Consider the following 15,400-nt stretch of genomic DNA (forward strand, 5'->3'; position numbering starts at 1 on the left):
AAAAAAAAAGAAAAGAAAAGAAAAGAAAAGAAAAGAAAAAGAGATTAAACGGGATGGGGAGGGGTACCACTATACACTGTATTTGTAGAATTGTAATATCTGAGTTTTTTTTTTTTTTTTTAAAACTGACACTACGTAGCTTGATGTGGAGACCAGGCTGGCCTTGAACTCACAGATATGCCTGCCTATGTCTTCTGAGTGTTGGGATTAAAGACATATAATACCTAATTTACAGCATCTTTACCTAAGAGAAGACTCTGTGCTGGACGAGGTGCTACAGGCTCATGATCCCTACTCCTGGGTAGGCTAAGGCAGGGTAGACACAGGTTTGAGGCCAAGGTGAGATCCTACCTCAAAAAACAAAAACAAACAAAAAAAGGAAGGAGAGGAAAAATATAGGAAAGGAAGAAAGAAAAGTAAGGCTGAGAAGAAAAGAGAGGCCAAAGCTTTGTGATCACCCTGGGGTTCCACTACTGAACCACGCCCTCGGCCCTTCACTGGTTGATTCTATGAGGGGTTTTACCATGGAGGTACAGCCTTAATTCTTTTTAACTTGGGGACAGGGTCTCCAGTAACTACTATCGCACAAAAACACAGAATTGGCCCTGGACCTGCACACCCCAGCTCTTTGGTACTGTGAAGATTTCATGGATTCGTCTTAGAGAAAGTCTTGACATGAGCGCAGCTTAGTTTTGCATACCTCAGTTCACTTACTCTCCTCTAGCCGTAGCCCTGCCGGTCTCCTGCTTTGGCTGGGATTACAGGCTGTACCACCACCCTCAGCTTTTATTGTTTTGTCTTATTTATTTTTACTTTGAGAAAAACAGGGTCTCACTGTGTAGCCCCGACTGCCCTGAAACTCACTCTGTAGCCTAGGCTGGCCTTGGACTGAGAGATCTGTCTCCCGGATGCTGAGACTAGAGGTGTGCACCACCCCTCCCGGCTCCTTTGTTGTTTTTATTGTATGTGTGTGTGTATGGCATGCAAGTGCACATCTGCATGCCAGGTGAGCATATGGAGGCTGGACAGCTCAGTGGAGCTATTCTCTTTGTCCAAGTTTACATGGGATCCAGGGATTGTCAGTTTTCCCAGACAGGATTTCTCTATGTAGCTGTGGCTGTCCTGAAACTCAGTCTATAGACCAGGCTGACTTTGAACTCACAGAGATCCACTTGCCTTTGCTTCCCAAGTGCTGGGATTAAAGGCCTCTGCCACTGCTGCCCAGCCTGGGATCCAGGGATTGAATTTGGGTACTTAGGTTATGTGGCAAGCACATTTACCCACTGAGCCATCTCACTGGTCCATTTAATTTAATTTAATTTAATTTAATTTAATTTAATTTAATTTAATCTTATTTGTGGGACTGGGTATGCAACTCAGGGCTTCCTGTCTGGTAGGCAAGTCCTCTAAAACTGGGTCACCGCCCCCCTCAACCTTTAGCACACCCAGATACACATATTCCTACTTATTTGCAGTTTCCTGATGATAGATTTTGGAGTGTATTTCCACCCCTCAGCTACCGTTACTGGGAATGGTTGACGATCCTTTTGCAAACACTTCTGACCCCCTCCCTAGCTTTCCCCCAAGCTCTCTGCATTCCTGGCTGCTTACGTGGTGGGACATGTTTGGGGGAGACTGAAGTCTTCAGGCAGGTGTGGGTATGTCTACAGCAGTCCAGCTCACAGGAGCCCAACCCTGTTTCCTTGCAGCGTTCCCGGAGCGTGTGGAACTGGATCCTCTGCCCGCCTGGCAGCAAGTAGGCAAGGACCTCACCCTGCGCTGCCACGTGGACGGTGGAGCACCGCGGACCCAGCTCTCAGCAGTGCTGCTCCGTGGGGAGGAGATACTGAGCCACCAGCCAGTGGACAGGCACACCAAGGAGATCACATACACGGTGCTGGCTAGCAGAGGCGACCACAGAGCCAATTTCTCGTGCCACACAGAACTGGACCTCAGGCCGCAAGGGCTGGCATTGTTTTCTAATGTCTCCAAGGTCCGGCACCTCCGGACTTTCGGTGAGGTCCTATTCCTGCACAGCGGGCAAGTGGGTCCTTGGGAGGAAGCCGATCCCGGCAATGAGGGAAAGGTGCTGAGAAGATAGTAATCCAGATAGTGGGAGCTTTGGGGATGGCGAGATGGCTCTGTGGGTAAAGGAAGGGGCTTGCATCCAAGCTTGATGACCTGAGTTCAATTCCCAACTTCGAAAGGAGAAACTGACTCCTGAAAGTTGTCCTTCGGCCTCCACAAGTGAGTCACATACATATATACACAGCAAATAAATGAATAAAAAGAAAGAAAAAGGGTGTGTGTGTGGGTGGACCCCAGAGATCCAACTCACACTGAGTGGCAGCCTCCAGGATCACAAACGACACTTTTTTTTTGTTCTGCGGCCCTGGAGGTGGCTGGGCAGTTGCTGTTAAAAAACCAGACCCTGGAAGTCAATTTGCTCATGCCTGTCTTCTCTCCCCAGATCTTCCGGCTACCAACCCGAAGCTCGACACCCCTGACCTCCTGGAGGTGGGCACCCAGCAGAAGTTGTTTTGTTCCCTGGAAGGCCTGTTTCCTGCCTCTGAAGCTCGGATATACCTGGAGCTGGGAGACCGGATGCTGACCCAGGAGATGACAAATAGCAGTGACTTTGTGTCAGCCGCTGCCTTGGTAGAGGTGACTGAGGAGTTCGACAGAACCCTGCTGCTGCGCTGTGTTTTGGAGCTGGCAGACCAGATCCTGGAGACGCAGAGGACCTTAACAGTCTACAGTAAGAAGGGGCGGGGTTTAGTCCAGAGACAGAGATGCTGAGACCTGACTGACCCCAAGGGAGGGGTACTAAAGGGGTGGGACTGACAAGGGCAGGACAGACACCATAGGTGGGCCCTTCAGGGGCTTAGCCTAACTTGGTAGCTCATTCAGGAGTAAGGACTGGCACCGGTAGTGGCACTTTGAAGAGAGAGAACCGAAGGGAGGCTTAGCACTGCTTTTATCCGAGCGCAGGGGTGGCAGAGGTAGGAAGACTCCTTATGAGTTCTAGGCCAGCCAAGGCTACACAGTGAGCCCCTGTCTCAAGAAGTGTGGGGCTAGGCCTTTCAAAAGGCCCAGTTCCTGGATGGCCAGTGCTGGAGATTGAGGCTGACGCTGGAGGTCCTGTACTTGAGGCTGTGGTCAAAGGCGGGGCTTGCATTGGGCGGGACTCACGGTGTGTCCTGCCCCCCAGACTTTTCAGCTCCAGTCCTGACCCTGAGCCAGCTGGAGGTCTCAGAAGGGAGTCAAGTAACTGTGAAGTGTGAAGCCCACAGTGGGTCGCAGGTGGTGCTTCTGAGCGGTGCTCCGCCCGGGCCACCCACCCCGCAGGTCCAGTTCACATTGAATGCCAGCCCGGAGGACCACAAACGACGCTTCTTTTGCTCTGCCGCTCTGGAGGTGGCTGGAAAGACCCTGTTTAAAAACCAGACCCTGGAACTGCATGTGCTGTGTGAGTCGGCTGCAGGGGAGTGATAGCCATTTCTTAACGCCCCACGTGCCCTCGGAACTTTCCCTGATCTCCGTCCCTGACACTATTTCTCCAGATGGTCCTCGGCTGGACGAGACGGACTGCTTGGGGAACTGGACCTGGCGAGAGGGGTCTCAGCAGACTCTGAAATGCCAGGCCTGGGGGAACCCATCTCCTAAGCTGACCTGCAGACGGAAGGCAGATGGTGCCCTGCTGCCCGTCGGGGTGGTGAAGTCTGTCAAACGGGAGATGAATGGTACCTACGAGTGCCATGCCTTCAGCTCCCATGGGAATGTCACCAGGAACGTGCACCTGACAGTGCTGTGTGAGTATCCCAGGATATAAGGCTGGGTGAGGGGTGGGCTAGGTGCCAGGGCCTCAACTCTCACCATTCCCTTCTGTCTCTACCACACAGACCACCATGAGAATAACTTGGCTATAATCATTCTGGTGACAGTACTGGCCACTGTGGGCCTCCTGGGAGTGGTCTTTTACGTTTATAACCACCAGAGGAAGATCAGGATATACAAGTTACAGAAGGCTCAGGAGGCCATAAAACTCAAGGCACAAGCCCCACCTCCCTGAGCCTGCTGGACACATACCTGCCTGGTCCCCCTGCAGGGCAACAGCTGCTGCTGCTTTTGAACAGAACGGTAGCTAGCATTTACCCTCAGCCACCTCCTCTGGCTGTCACTGGACAGGATGGTGGCCCGGGGGAATGCACACTTGTAGCCTCAGAGACAAGAGGACTCGGAGGATGGAGCAAGACTGTGAACATGTGTGACCAGGACGCACCTACAGCCCGGTGGGCCTTCAGCCAAGAAAGGCTGACTTTGTTCTCTGTTGCCCCTGCTGAGGGGTCCCTGCCTAAGGAAGACGTGATATCCAGTAGACACAAGCAAGACGACCACACTTCCTCCGACACAGGAAAGCTGAGACATGGTCCCCAACTCTTCTTGATGTATTTATTAATTTAGAGTTTTACCAGCTATTTATTGAGGACTCTGTAAATAGTAGCTCAGGTGAATGTATAAGTTATGGCCTGGACCCTGCTGCAGTGGCCGTGCACACCACAGAGTCCTGGGGAAAGATCACATGGGTCGAGGGTTTCTCCATGGGTCAGGATGCTTTTCTCAAAAGGGCCAATTTTTTCACCTGTCACATAAACCCTATGTGGACTAGCAGTGGTTCTCTGCTCCTCCACACCCTGGAGCGTCCCAGCACCTCCCCACCGACGATTGTTCCTACATTTGTTCCCAACGTCAGCCACCATGCCTCAGCAGCTGAACAATGGAGCCTCATGCTCATGAAATCATGGTCAGTCCCTGCACGCCCCCATGTGGCTCCACCTCAAAGAGAAAGCCTGGAAGGAAACATTCCAACCCCTTAGAAGGGTCCTGCAAGCTGCGGTGGGAGGGTAGGCACCCCTCCCAGCACAGAAGCCTTTCCTTTGAACCAATAAAGTTTTTTGTTGGCCTGAGCGTCTTGTGAGTTGGAGTACAGTCATCACATCAGTTAGCCAGACCCCTAAGGACCGCTGACTCCCATACTGCCTCAGGGTTGCCTGGTAACCTAACCCTAACTCTGAGCCTGTGGATCAGGTTGGTTCCCCTCTGGACCCCCCCCCCCTTTTTTTTTTCTTTTGAGACAGGCTCTCTTTTTAGCCCTGGCTGTCCTGGAATCTACAATGTGGAATGGGCTGGCCTTGACTTCACTAAGATGGGCCAGCCTGTCTCCTGAATGCTAGGATTAAACGACAAAGCCACTGCCATGTCTAGTAAAATCTACTTTAGAATTCTTTGTTTTTCAAGACAGGGTTTCCCTGTGTAGATCAGGATGGCTTTGAACTCAGAGATCTTTCTACGTAGGAGTGCTGGGATCAAAGGCATGTGCCACCACCAAGCGTTATTTTATTAATTTTTAAAGACCTCTTGGGGGCTGGAGAGATGGCTCAGCGGTTAAGAGCATTGACTGCTCTTTCAGAGGTCCTGAGTTCAAATNCCAGCAGCCACATGGTGACTCACAACCATCCATAATGAGATCTGAAGCCTTCTTCTGGGGTGTCTGAAGTCAGCTACAGTGTACTTCCTCTTGGAGCTTAAGTAAAAACTAAAGAGCAGGTCCAGAACTGTGCAATGGCTTTTGGTTGATTGTAGGGTCTGATGGGAGGGAGGCAGGTATCTTCATCAGGGCGGCCGGGGGCCCATCCTCGGGCGTGGCCAGGGTTCCTTCTTATCTCCTGGAGCCAGCCTAAACTCCCTGGCGTTCCGCCCGCACTTCAGCGCAGGCTTTGTGCCATGGAGTCTGCCCTTCTGCTCCCGTCGCTTTTGCTGGTGGCTGCCTATCCAAGGGATGGGAGCCCCCAGCAAGAGTGGATGCAAAGCCCTCCCGCGCCTTCCGTGACCTCAGCACCTTTTTGGGTGCGTCTTAATCCGGAGCTAGAGGCAGTGCCTCCCGGGGGCTCAGTGTGGCTTAACTGCAGCCACAACTGCCCCCTGCCGGTGCATTCCAGCCTGCGCACCCAACTGAGGCAGGGAAAGATAGTTAATGGATCCGGCTGGGTATCTTACCAGCTATTGGATGTGAGGGCCTGGAATTCCAAGGTGCGCTGCGTCGTCACCTGCGCAGGAGAAACCCGAGAGGCCACCGCCAGGATCACTGCTTACAGTGAGGGAGACCGGGGCTCAGGCCGGGCTGGGTTGAGGGGAGAGGGGTGGAGGAAGTGGATAGTTGGCAATTGCTTTAAGGGGTGCCTGTGGGCCTTATCCCTCTTGCCTTAGAACGGCCCAGAAGCGTGATCTTGGAGCCTCCGGTCCTAGTGGGCCACAAGTACACTCTGCGATGCTATGTGACACACGTGTTCCCAGTGGGGTTCTTGGTGGTGAGCCTGAGGAGAGGTGGCCGAGTGGTTTATCATGAAAGTCTGGAGCGCTTCACCGGTTCAGATTTGGCGAATGTCACTTTGACCTACGTGATGCGGGCCGGACTCAACGACCTCTGGCAGCCACTCACCTGCCACGCGCGCCTCAATCTCGACGGGCTAGTGGTGCGCAGCAGCTCGGCACCTGTTATGTTGACAGTCCTCGGTGAGGCATCCTGCAATCCCGGGGAATGGGTGCGGGAGAGGGGATGTTGCCACTCCAAGGGGGCCTGCAGAACAGGCGTGGGCTCCACGCTTGGCGGTCCTCAGACCTCCTCGTTCCTGATTTTCACTCCTGCCCACAGCTTTAAGCCCAGCCTCCATAGCCTTGGCCTCTACCTCCATCGCAACCCTGGTGGGTATCCTCCTGGCTGTGGGGGCTGTCTACGTGCGCAAGTACCTGGCTGTGCAGACTTAGTTATAGATCGGTTTTCGATGCCTGACAAGAGGATGGGGAAAAGAACCCCAGAGTAATTAATTCAGAGTCTCTTGTTGGAACAATAAAGTCTTCCTCTGCCTCATGGTTCTTGGAGAAAGTAGTTTCCTTTTTAAGGTACCCTACTTTTTCCAAATTTCTTACGTAGGGGGTGAAGATTAGTAGATTAGGGGTAGTACGTTTGCCTGGCCTTGGTTTTAAAACCCCGGTACTGGAGGAAACAACACCTTGAAGTTTCTCCTTCAAGGCCAGCATGGGGTCCTAGAACCGAAGTTCGTCTGCGTAGAGTTTTGTTAGAGCTTTATTTGTGCGGGGCAGAAAGACTAAACTGACCTCCCCTCCAGGGCTGACTCTTGGTATGGCTTTTCCTGATTGGCTCCGCTGATACAGGCCGGAGCTCTGATTGGAGGCTAAGTTTCCCTTCTCCCTCCTTTTCCACTACAGATCCTGTGCGTTACTAGCTGAGGCCAGCGGGTGGAGCTAGACCTGGTTCCCCAAGGTTATCATTAATGGGGGGGGAGGGTAGGGAAAAGAAACACTCGAGTGGGCGGGGCCTTCTCCAAGTAGTAGAGGAAGCAGATACCCAGATAGGAAATCTATCTTAGCAACAAGTTAGAGATGATTGCTCAGGCCACGTGAGCTGTCACAGACTTGCTTCCTGGCATCGTGTTTGTGTTTGTTGTCTCCGAGTCAGGTATGCATGTGGGGAGGAATGTCAAAGCTTGAGGTCAGATGCGAGGACAAAAGTGTCCCCAGTTGATCTTTTGGTCCAGCGTGGATTGCAGAATCTCGCACTAGTTACCCAGTAGTGGCGGCGGCGCTCCTGGCGAGGAGCGCGCAGAAGCTCTGCTGAGAGAATAGATACACAACAGCGTTGTAGACACATTCCCGCTGCACTCTGGGTAAATAAAGATCGGGTGCCGGAGTCGACTCTAATTTAGATGCCTGCGAACACTGCGCACACGCACACGTGTCCGAGTCTCGCTGGCACTTGATCCCCTCTTCCTTCGCCGCGTGCGCGGAGGAGGTCTTAGGGGCGTGGCTCCCATACTTAGCCTGCTGGAGGTCAAAGCGAAACAGCAGTTAAGGAAGGCATCCTCACATTCTCCTCTTAGAACCACATTTACTGCATACTGTGACTCCCCAAGCTAATACAAGCAACCTCTCCATCCACCCCTGCTCCAAGGGGCGCTGGTGGGAGGGGCCGAGGATGGGCGTGGCTTGGAGACCCAGCGCCTCTCTCAGACTCTATACCTATTGTGGTGGGTGTTTGGGCAGGGCCTCTCAGCATCCCTTCCCTCCTTCGCCAGGGATGACGCGGGAGAGCGTGGTCGCCCCCAGAAGGCTTTAGACCATTAGGCCGACCTCCATGTAGATCCCTCCCCCACGGGGGACCGCTCTTGCTTGGCTAGCTCGCCTGCACTAAGGCCCGGAGAAGCCCAGTGCGCGCTCGCCTCCTGTCAGCTCGCCCCCCATCACCGCCTCTGTCACCGCCCCCTCCTTAGAAACCAAGTTACCAACGTTTAAACCAATCCCTGGGCGCAATTCTGCCACCCCCACACTCCACCCGCTGCGCTGCGCGGTCCTCCCAGCCCCGCTCTCCATCACTCGCGCTCCCCTCGCCTTCTGCGCTCTCCCCTCCCCGGCAGCGGCGGCAATGCCGGGGCCTTCGCCAGGGCTGCGCCGAGCGCTCCTCGGCCTCTGGGCTGCCCTGGGCCTGGGGATCCTAGGCATCTCAGGTAAGAAGAGCCCGCCGGCGGAGCCAGGTGGATAAGGCGGGGGCGGAATTGAAGGACCAGAGAGGGCGGCCAGGGTGTCCCCTCCAGGCTCCACCTTCTTCTAGCTTCCCACGCTTCTGCCACCACCTGGAGCTCGGGGCTTCTCCCCGTCCTTCCTCCACCCCAACACACCTCGATCTTTCAGATCTGAACCCAGCACCTTTTCTGGATTCGGGGTTTTGCACCCAACCTGTCTCAGGAGACACTGTGGCTCTCCTGTTCTCTCCTGCTCTGTCGTGTCCTATGGTTCACAGACTGGCATCATCCCTATTTATGATCCTCAAAGACCCTATCTCCTCAACTGTCATAACTCAGAGGCCCTGTTCCCCATCCACCTGGAGCCCTGGCAACCGGCTTTCTAGGGCTTTCCCCGCGGCTCCTTCCTCGAATCCAGCCTTGTGGCTTTGTGTCCAAGTTACTCAAGTTTGGGGACATCTCCTTTAAACCTTTGACTCAGTCTCTCATTTCGACTTTGCCTTCGCCCCCAGCCTCGGTGTCTCTCCCCCCATTTCCTGACGACCTGTCAGGGTCTTAAGAGTGACTTGGTTCCCCATCCCCCCCCCAACTGGAATCTCCTCCTCACTATTGACGTGTTCATCTGAGACCCCATCCCTGCACCGAGCTCCCCCATCTCTGCCGTAGACAGCAAGAGACGCCCCCTCTAAGAGTGCGTCAGTCCCGAATCTTGAGTGGGATGCGGGACTCCCGTGCTATTTCTTGGCGGTGGTCTCTCCTCGTCCTTACAGACACCCCTGGTTTGGGATATGGGGGCCGCTAAGATTTCAGAGATGGGGTCCCTAGGCTGAGCCCGCGTTTTCCCGGGCAGCGGTCGCGCTAGAACCTTTCTGGGCGGACCTTCAGCCCCGCGTGGCGCTCGTGGAGCGCGGGGGCTCGCTGTGGCTCAACTGCAGCACTAACTGTCCGCGGCCGGAGCGCGGTGGCCTGGAGACCTCGCTACGCCGAAACGGGACCCAGAGGGGTCTGCGCTGGCTGGCTCGGCAGCTGGTAGACATCCGAGAGCCTGAGACCCAGCCGGTCTGCTTCTTCCGCTGCGCGCGCCGCACACTCCAAGCGCGTGGACTCATCCGAACTTTCCGTGAGTACTGGGTGGACACGCCCCCTGGGTCTCTGGACCGCCCCCTAAAGCTCCGCCCACGCGTTCTCCGCTCCTCCTTCCTAGGCTTGTCCTGAGAGCACTACAGCTCGCTAAAGCCCAGGTTTTGGTCCCTTGCAGAGCGACCGGATCGGGTAGAGTTGGTACCGCTCCCTTCTTGGCAGCCAGTGGGCGAGAACTTCACCTTGAGCTGCAGGGTCCCGGGAGCAGGACCCCGAGCGAGCCTCACATTGACCCTGCTGCGGGGCGACCAGGAGCTGATTCGCCGCAGTTTCGTAGGCGAGCCACCCCGAGCGCGGGGTGCGATGCTCACCGCCACGGTCCTGGCGCGCAGGGAGGACCACAGGGTCAATTTCTCATGCCTCGCCGAGCTTGACCTGCGGCCACACGGCTTGGGACTGTTTGCAAATAGCTCGGCCCCCAGACAGCTCCACACCTTTGGTGAGTATGGACCCTAACTGACAGGTTTTAAGTTTAGGGCAGCCAGGCATAGTGGTGTAGGCCCTAAATCCCAGCCCAAGCAGAACTAAGGCGGATCTCTTGTGAATTTAAAGTCTAGCCTGGTCTACATAGTCAGGGCTGCATAGTTAAATCCCCAAAGGCTTAGCAGCTTCAACACAAGTACTAGCTTACGCTTTCTTCTGTGGTTTTTTTTCTTTATGCATTTATTTATTGAGAGAAAAAGAGTGTGTGTGTACATGCGTTTATGCACATGCCACGGTGCATGTGTGGAAGTTAAAGGATAAGTAGGAGTTTAGTTCTCTCTTTCCATCATGTAGGTCCTGGGGATCGAGCCAAATCAGGCTTAGCAACAAGCACCTATACTTGCGGTGCCATCTCGCCTACCCTTCTGTATTTTTAGGATGAAACCAAACAATGCATGCAAATTGGCTTGTCATCACTGAATGCTTAGTTCATAAACTCAAACCCTGTTCTTTGTCCACCCCAGCCATGCCTCCACTTTCCCCGAGTCTTATTGCTCCCCGAGTCTTAGAAGTGGGCTCAGAAAGGCCGGTGACTTGCACGTTGGATGGACTGTTTCCTGCCCCAGAAGCCGGGGTTTATCTCTCTCTGGGAGATCAGAGGCTCCATCCTAATGTGACCCTCGATGGGGACAGCCTTGTGGCCACTGCCACAGCTACAGCAAGCGCAGAACAGGAAGGCACCAAACAGCTGATGTGCGTCGTGACCCTCGGGGGCGAAAGCAGGGAGACCCAGGAAAACCTGACTGTCTACAGTAAGGGGAATCCAGGGGGGCCTTCATTGGCTGGGGCCGGGGCCAGAGTCTCACAGAGGCGGAGCCTATAAAGTGGGCGGGACGTCTACACCAGAAAAAGCAGGGCCTGAGAGTTCCAGGGCAGGAGCCGGTAGAAGCTGGAAATGAATAAATAGATGGGGTTGAGTTACCTGAGTGGGGAGTGAACCCCACCCAATTCTCCACCCCCAGGCTTTCCGGCTCCACTTCTGACTTTGAGTGAGCCAGAAGCCCCCGAGGGAAAGATGGTGACCATAAGCTGCTGGGGAGGGGCTCGAGCCCTTGTCACCCTGGAGGGAATTCCAGCTGCGGTCCCGGGGCAGCCCGCTGAGCTCCAGTTAAATGTTACAAAGAACGACGACAAGCGGGGCTTCTTCTGCGACGCTGCCCTCGATGTGGACGGGGAAATTCTAAGAAAGAACCAGAGCTCTGAGCTTCGTGTCCTGTGTGAGTGGATGTTCACCTTATGTCTGTGACCTCCAAAGACCCTATTACACGCCCCATCTTTAACCTTATCCCTTATCGTATCTCCTCTGCCCCATGCCCTCAGATGCACCTCGGCTGGATGACTTGGATTGTCCCAGGAGCTGGACGTGGCCAGAGGGTCCAGAGCAGACCCTCCACTGCGAGGCCCGTGGAAACCCTGAGCCCTCGGTGCACTGTGCAAGGCCTGAGGGCGGGGCGGTGCTAGCGTTGGGCCTGTTGGGTCCAGTGACCCGTGCCCTTGCAGGCACTTACCGATGCACAGCAGTCAATGGGCAAGGCCAGGCAGTCAAGGATGTGACCCTGACCGTGGAATGTGAGTCGGGAGAGGTGTGCATGCTCAAGTTCACCGAGTTAGGGGAGTCTGGCCCATACAGACAGGAAAGAAGCTGGGTTCCGCAGGGATTGGGAAAGTACTGAAGGGAAGTGATAGGTCGGATGTGGTGACTGGGCACAGTCTGGCAAAAACAGGCAGTCAAGAGAGTGTACCTGGGGGTGCTTTGTGGGAACCAGTCAACAGCATGCTGAGACCTTAGGAAAGGGGCATGATTACCTGACGTTATCGCCAGAACCCATGTGAAGGTGGGAGGAGAGAATGCCTATCTTTTCATGCTTACCCACACGCATATTGAGTGTGGGTAAATCAATAAATAAAATGGTTCCTGTCGGAGTGAGGAGCGAGAAGCTGTCTCCCGGAGGCATAGAACAGCGGTAATGTACGCCTTTAATCCCAACACTCGGGAGGCAGAGGCAGGAGGATCTCTGAGTTTGAGGCCAGCCTGGTCTACACAGGGAAATCCTGTCTCAAAATAAACAAACAAACCAAAACCCAAACTCAAATCCATTCCAGATGCCCCAGCGCTGGACAGTGTAGGCTGCCCAGAACAGATTACTTGGCTGGAGGGAACAGAGGCATCGCTTAGCTGTGTGGCACACGGGGTCCCACCACCTAGTGTGAGTTGTGTGCGCTCTGGAAAGGAGGAAGTCATAGAAGGGCCTCTGCGTGTGGCCCGGGAGCACGCTGGCACTTACCGATGCGAAGCCATCAACGCCAGAGGATCAGCGGCCAAAAATGTGGCTGTCACGGTGGAATGTGAGTAGAGGGTGACTGCGGAGAAGTTGGCTGCACCCGCATCCTCTGTCCTCTATGTCAACTCTTTATTTCCCTGCTTCCTAGATGGTCCCAGTTTTGAGGAGTTGGGCTGCCCCAGCAACTGGACGTGGGTAGAGGGATCTGGAAAGCTGTTTTCCTGTGAAGTTGATGGGAAGCCAGAACCACGTGTGGAGTGCGTGGGCTCGGAGGGTGCAAGCGAAGGAATAGTGTTGCCCCTGGTGTCCTCAAACTCTGGTCCTAGAAACTCTATGACCCCTGGTAACCTGTCACCGGGCATTTACCTCTGCAACGCCACCAACCGGCATGGCTCCACGGTCAAAACAGTCGTCGTGAGCGCGGAGTGTGAGCAGGGGCCCAGGTGGGCGGAAAGTACCGGGTGTCCCAGGATCCTTGCCTTCCCTGACGTCCCTCCTTATGGTGGCTGATCTGCAGCGCCGCCACAGATGGATGAATCCAGTTGCCCGAGTCACCAGACCTGGCTGGAAGGAGCTGAGGCTACTGCGCTGGCCTGCAGTGCCAGGGGCCGCCCCTCTCCACGGGTGCGTTGCTCCAGGGAGGGTGCCACCAGGCTGGAGAGGCCACAGGTGTCCCGAGAGGATGCGGGGACCTACCGCTGTGTGGCCACCAACGCGCATGGCACGGATTCACGGACGGTCACCGTGGGTGTGGAATGTGAGTGAGGACAGCGCTGAATGAAGAGGACTCAGCCCACTAGAAAAGTGCCGTGTGAGGGCTGGGATGTAGTCCAGTGGGTAGGGTGCTCAATTAGCACCCACAAAGCTGTATATGCTATTCCCAATACTCTCAATTTTAACACTTGGGAGGCAGAGACAGGCAGATCTCTTCCAGGATAGTCTGCTCTCTATCCAGGACAACTTGGCTACAGGTCCCCCAAGATCACATAAGCCCTCTCTGGCTCCCTGTCTCTTAGCCCCACCCCAGTCATGGGAGACTTCTCTGAATCGCCACCCCCATCTCCCTCAGTAAGTCAAAAGCACTTTTGTTTCCGTGGCAGATGGGTGGTGGCTTGGGAGGCAGCAGTTTTGCCCGTCCATCCCAAGAAGGTCCATCCCAAGAAGGGTAGTCTCAGGCCTCCTAGGGTGTTTGATTAACGCCTACTGCTAAGCAGCGTCTTCATCTCCCTGCAGACCGGCCTGTGGTGGCTGAGCTGGCAGCCTCGCCCCCAAGCGTGCGGCCGGGTGGTAACTTCACTCTGACCTGCCGAGCAGAGGCTTGGCCTCCAGCCCAGATAAGCTGGCGTGCGCCCCCGGGGGCTCTCAACCTCGGCCTCTCCAGCAACAATAGCACGCTGAGCGTGGCGGGCGCCATGGGCAGCCATGGCGGCGAGTATGAGTGTGCAGCGACCAATGCGCATGGGCGCCACGCACGGCGCATCACGGTGCGCGTGGCCGGTGAGTGGCGGGCTCCTGGGGTTGAGGTGGGGCGAGGGACATGTACCAAGGAGTGACCTAGGCCTTGGGGTGACTGACTCCCACTCTCCTCTCTGTATGCAAGATCAAAGGGAGCCAAGGTAGAGGCCAAGAGTGTCTGATGGGTGGGGTTGTTTGGGATAGATTAGGGTAAGGAAGTGGAGGCTTGGAGAATGGGCAAAAGCCAAGGCGATGCTGCTCACCTTTTGTCCCAGCACCTGGGAGGTGGAGGTGGTTGTCCTGAATTTAAAAGATCGTCCTCAGTTATTCAGGGAGTACAAGACCTGCCTATGCCACATTAGACCTGTTTCAAACCCAAAAGGGAAAAAGGACCTCTTAGGACAGACACTGTGTGTGTGTGTGTGTGTGTGTGTGTGTGTATGTGTGTATAGAGTGGGTGATTCGGTTCACTCTTCACCGTGTTACTGTGGGGAACTGGGGTCAGAAATATTGATGGTAGCCCCGATTAATGACTGTCTTGGGGCTGGAGGCTGTCAGAGCTAGAGGAGTGCTGAGCTGTCCCTCCAAGCTGTCTCCTTAGGAAGATGAGAGGAACGGAGTCATTAGAGGGTATGGGAGTGGTCATCAAGGGCGAATAATCGCATGGCCTAAGAGGGTTGTATATAGGTATTTGAGGGTTCCCTGAGGAGAGAGAGGCCTTTCTGGGGCCTCTTCCATCGGGCTGCAATGACAGGTGCATGGAGGGCTCAAGGGAGACAGGAGGCTTGCCCAAGCTGTCGAGGGTCTGCGCCCACAGGTCCATGGCTGTGGGTCGCTGTGGGCGGTGCGGCAGGGGGCGCGGCGCTGCTGGCCGCAGGGGCCGGCCTGGCCTTCTACGTGCAATCCACCGCTTGCAAGAAGGGCGAGTACAACGTCCAAGAGGCTGAGAGCTCAGGCGAGGCGGTGTGTCTCAATGGCGCGGGCGGGACACCGGGTGCAGAAGGCGGAGCAGAGACCCCAGGCACTGCCGAGTCACCTGCAGATGGCGAGGTTTTCGCTATCCAGCTGACATCTTCCTGAGCCTATACCCAGCTCCCACAGGGGCCTCGTAAGCACAGAGGTGGACGTATGTATTGTTCGCTCTCTATTTATTCAACTCCAGGGGCGTCGCCCCCGTTTTCTACCCATTCCCTTCAATAAAGTTTTTATAAAGGAGTCTAGGTCTTTGTCTGTAATGTGCAACAATGGGGGTTGAATCCCAAACTCAAGGTATATATGTTCGTGTGTGTGTGTGTGTGTGTGTGTGTGTGTGTGTGTGTGTGTGTTTTCCTCCTGGAGATTTATACATAGCTCTACAGCAGATCTGCTGAGAGCAAGGGTCGTCATCTTCAGTGGAATAAAGTTGCCTGTATTTCCTCCTCCTCCTCCTCCTCCTCCTCCTCC

General features: G+C 55.0%; 3 protein-coding genes across 4 annotated transcripts in view; all 3 read left to right on the forward strand.

Moving 5' to 3' along the window:
• Icam1 (intercellular adhesion molecule 1) overlaps positions 1–4,967 on the forward strand; it is an 11,642-nt gene extending 6,675 nt beyond the window's left edge. Inside the window, exons 3-7 of the mRNA XM_021206580.2 lie at positions 1,710–2,015; positions 2,471–2,758; positions 3,212–3,469; positions 3,564–3,812; positions 3,903–4,967. Coding sequence (XP_021062239.1) covers positions 1,710–2,015; positions 2,471–2,758; positions 3,212–3,469; positions 3,564–3,812; positions 3,903–4,072 — 1,271 coding nt within the window. The 3' untranslated portion in view covers positions 4,073–4,967. The remainder of the gene's footprint in view (positions 1–1,709; positions 2,016–2,470; positions 2,759–3,211; positions 3,470–3,563; positions 3,813–3,902) is intronic.
• An 817-nt stretch (positions 4,968–5,784) lies between these two features.
• Positions 5,785–6,921, forward strand: Icam4 (intercellular adhesion molecule 4 (Landsteiner-Wiener blood group)). Of its 2 annotated transcripts, XM_021208062.2 has the most exons (3): positions 5,785–6,154; positions 6,268–6,573; positions 6,713–6,921. In XM_021208062.2, exons 1-3 carry the CDS (start codon positions 5,785–5,787, stop codon positions 6,823–6,825), a joined length of 789 nt encoding a protein of 262 aa, XP_021063721.1. In that variant the 3' UTR covers positions 6,826–6,921. The 2 variants fall into 2 exon arrangements, with proteins under 2 accessions (XP_021063721.1, XP_029399473.1); XM_029543613.1 differs by having other exon boundaries at positions 6,268–6,921.
• Positions 6,922–8,312: 1,391 nt separating this feature from the next.
• LOC110328207 (intercellular adhesion molecule 5) lies at positions 8,313–15,173 on the forward strand. Its single transcript, XM_021207601.2, has 11 exons — positions 8,313–8,582; positions 9,448–9,717; positions 9,856–10,176; positions 10,685–10,972; positions 11,183–11,437; positions 11,541–11,789; positions 12,324–12,566; positions 12,651–12,929; positions 13,020–13,259; positions 13,736–13,999; positions 14,775–15,173. The coding sequence occupies exons 1-11, from the start codon at positions 8,501–8,503 to the stop codon at positions 15,035–15,037; spliced, it is 2,754 nt and encodes a 917-aa protein (XP_021063260.1). The 5' UTR covers positions 8,313–8,500; the 3' UTR covers positions 15,038–15,173.
• Positions 15,174–15,400: the final 227 nt, after the last annotated feature.

The sequence above is a fragment of the Mus pahari genome, chromosome 10 (genome assembly GCF_900095145.1).
Source record: "Mus pahari chromosome 10, PAHARI_EIJ_v1.1, whole genome shotgun sequence".
Classification (NCBI taxonomy): Eukaryota; Metazoa; Chordata; class Mammalia; order Rodentia; family Muridae; genus Mus; species Mus pahari.

Excerpts from the sequence above, each read along its gene's own strand:
- Icam4 (XM_029543613.1), top strand. The coding sequence starts at position 5,785 with ATGGAGTCTGCCCTTCTGCTCCCGTCGCTTTTGCTGGTGGCTGCCTAT. Across the intron at positions 6,155-6,267 it reads CGCCAGGATCACTGCTTACA|AACGGCCCAGAAGCGTGATC; the intron begins GTGAGGGAGACC and ends CTCTTGCCTTAG.
- LOC110328207 (XM_021207601.2), top strand. The coding sequence starts at position 8,501 with ATGCCGGGGCCTTCGCCAGGGCTGCGCCGAGCGCTCCTCGGCCTCTGG. Across the intron at positions 11,790-12,323 it reads TGTGACCCTGACCGTGGAAT|ATGCCCCAGCGCTGGACAGT; the intron begins GTGAGTCGGGAG and ends AATCCATTCCAG. Across the intron at positions 13,260-13,735 it reads GGTCACCGTGGGTGTGGAAT|ACCGGCCTGTGGTGGCTGAG; the intron begins GTGAGTGAGGAC and ends ATCTCCCTGCAG.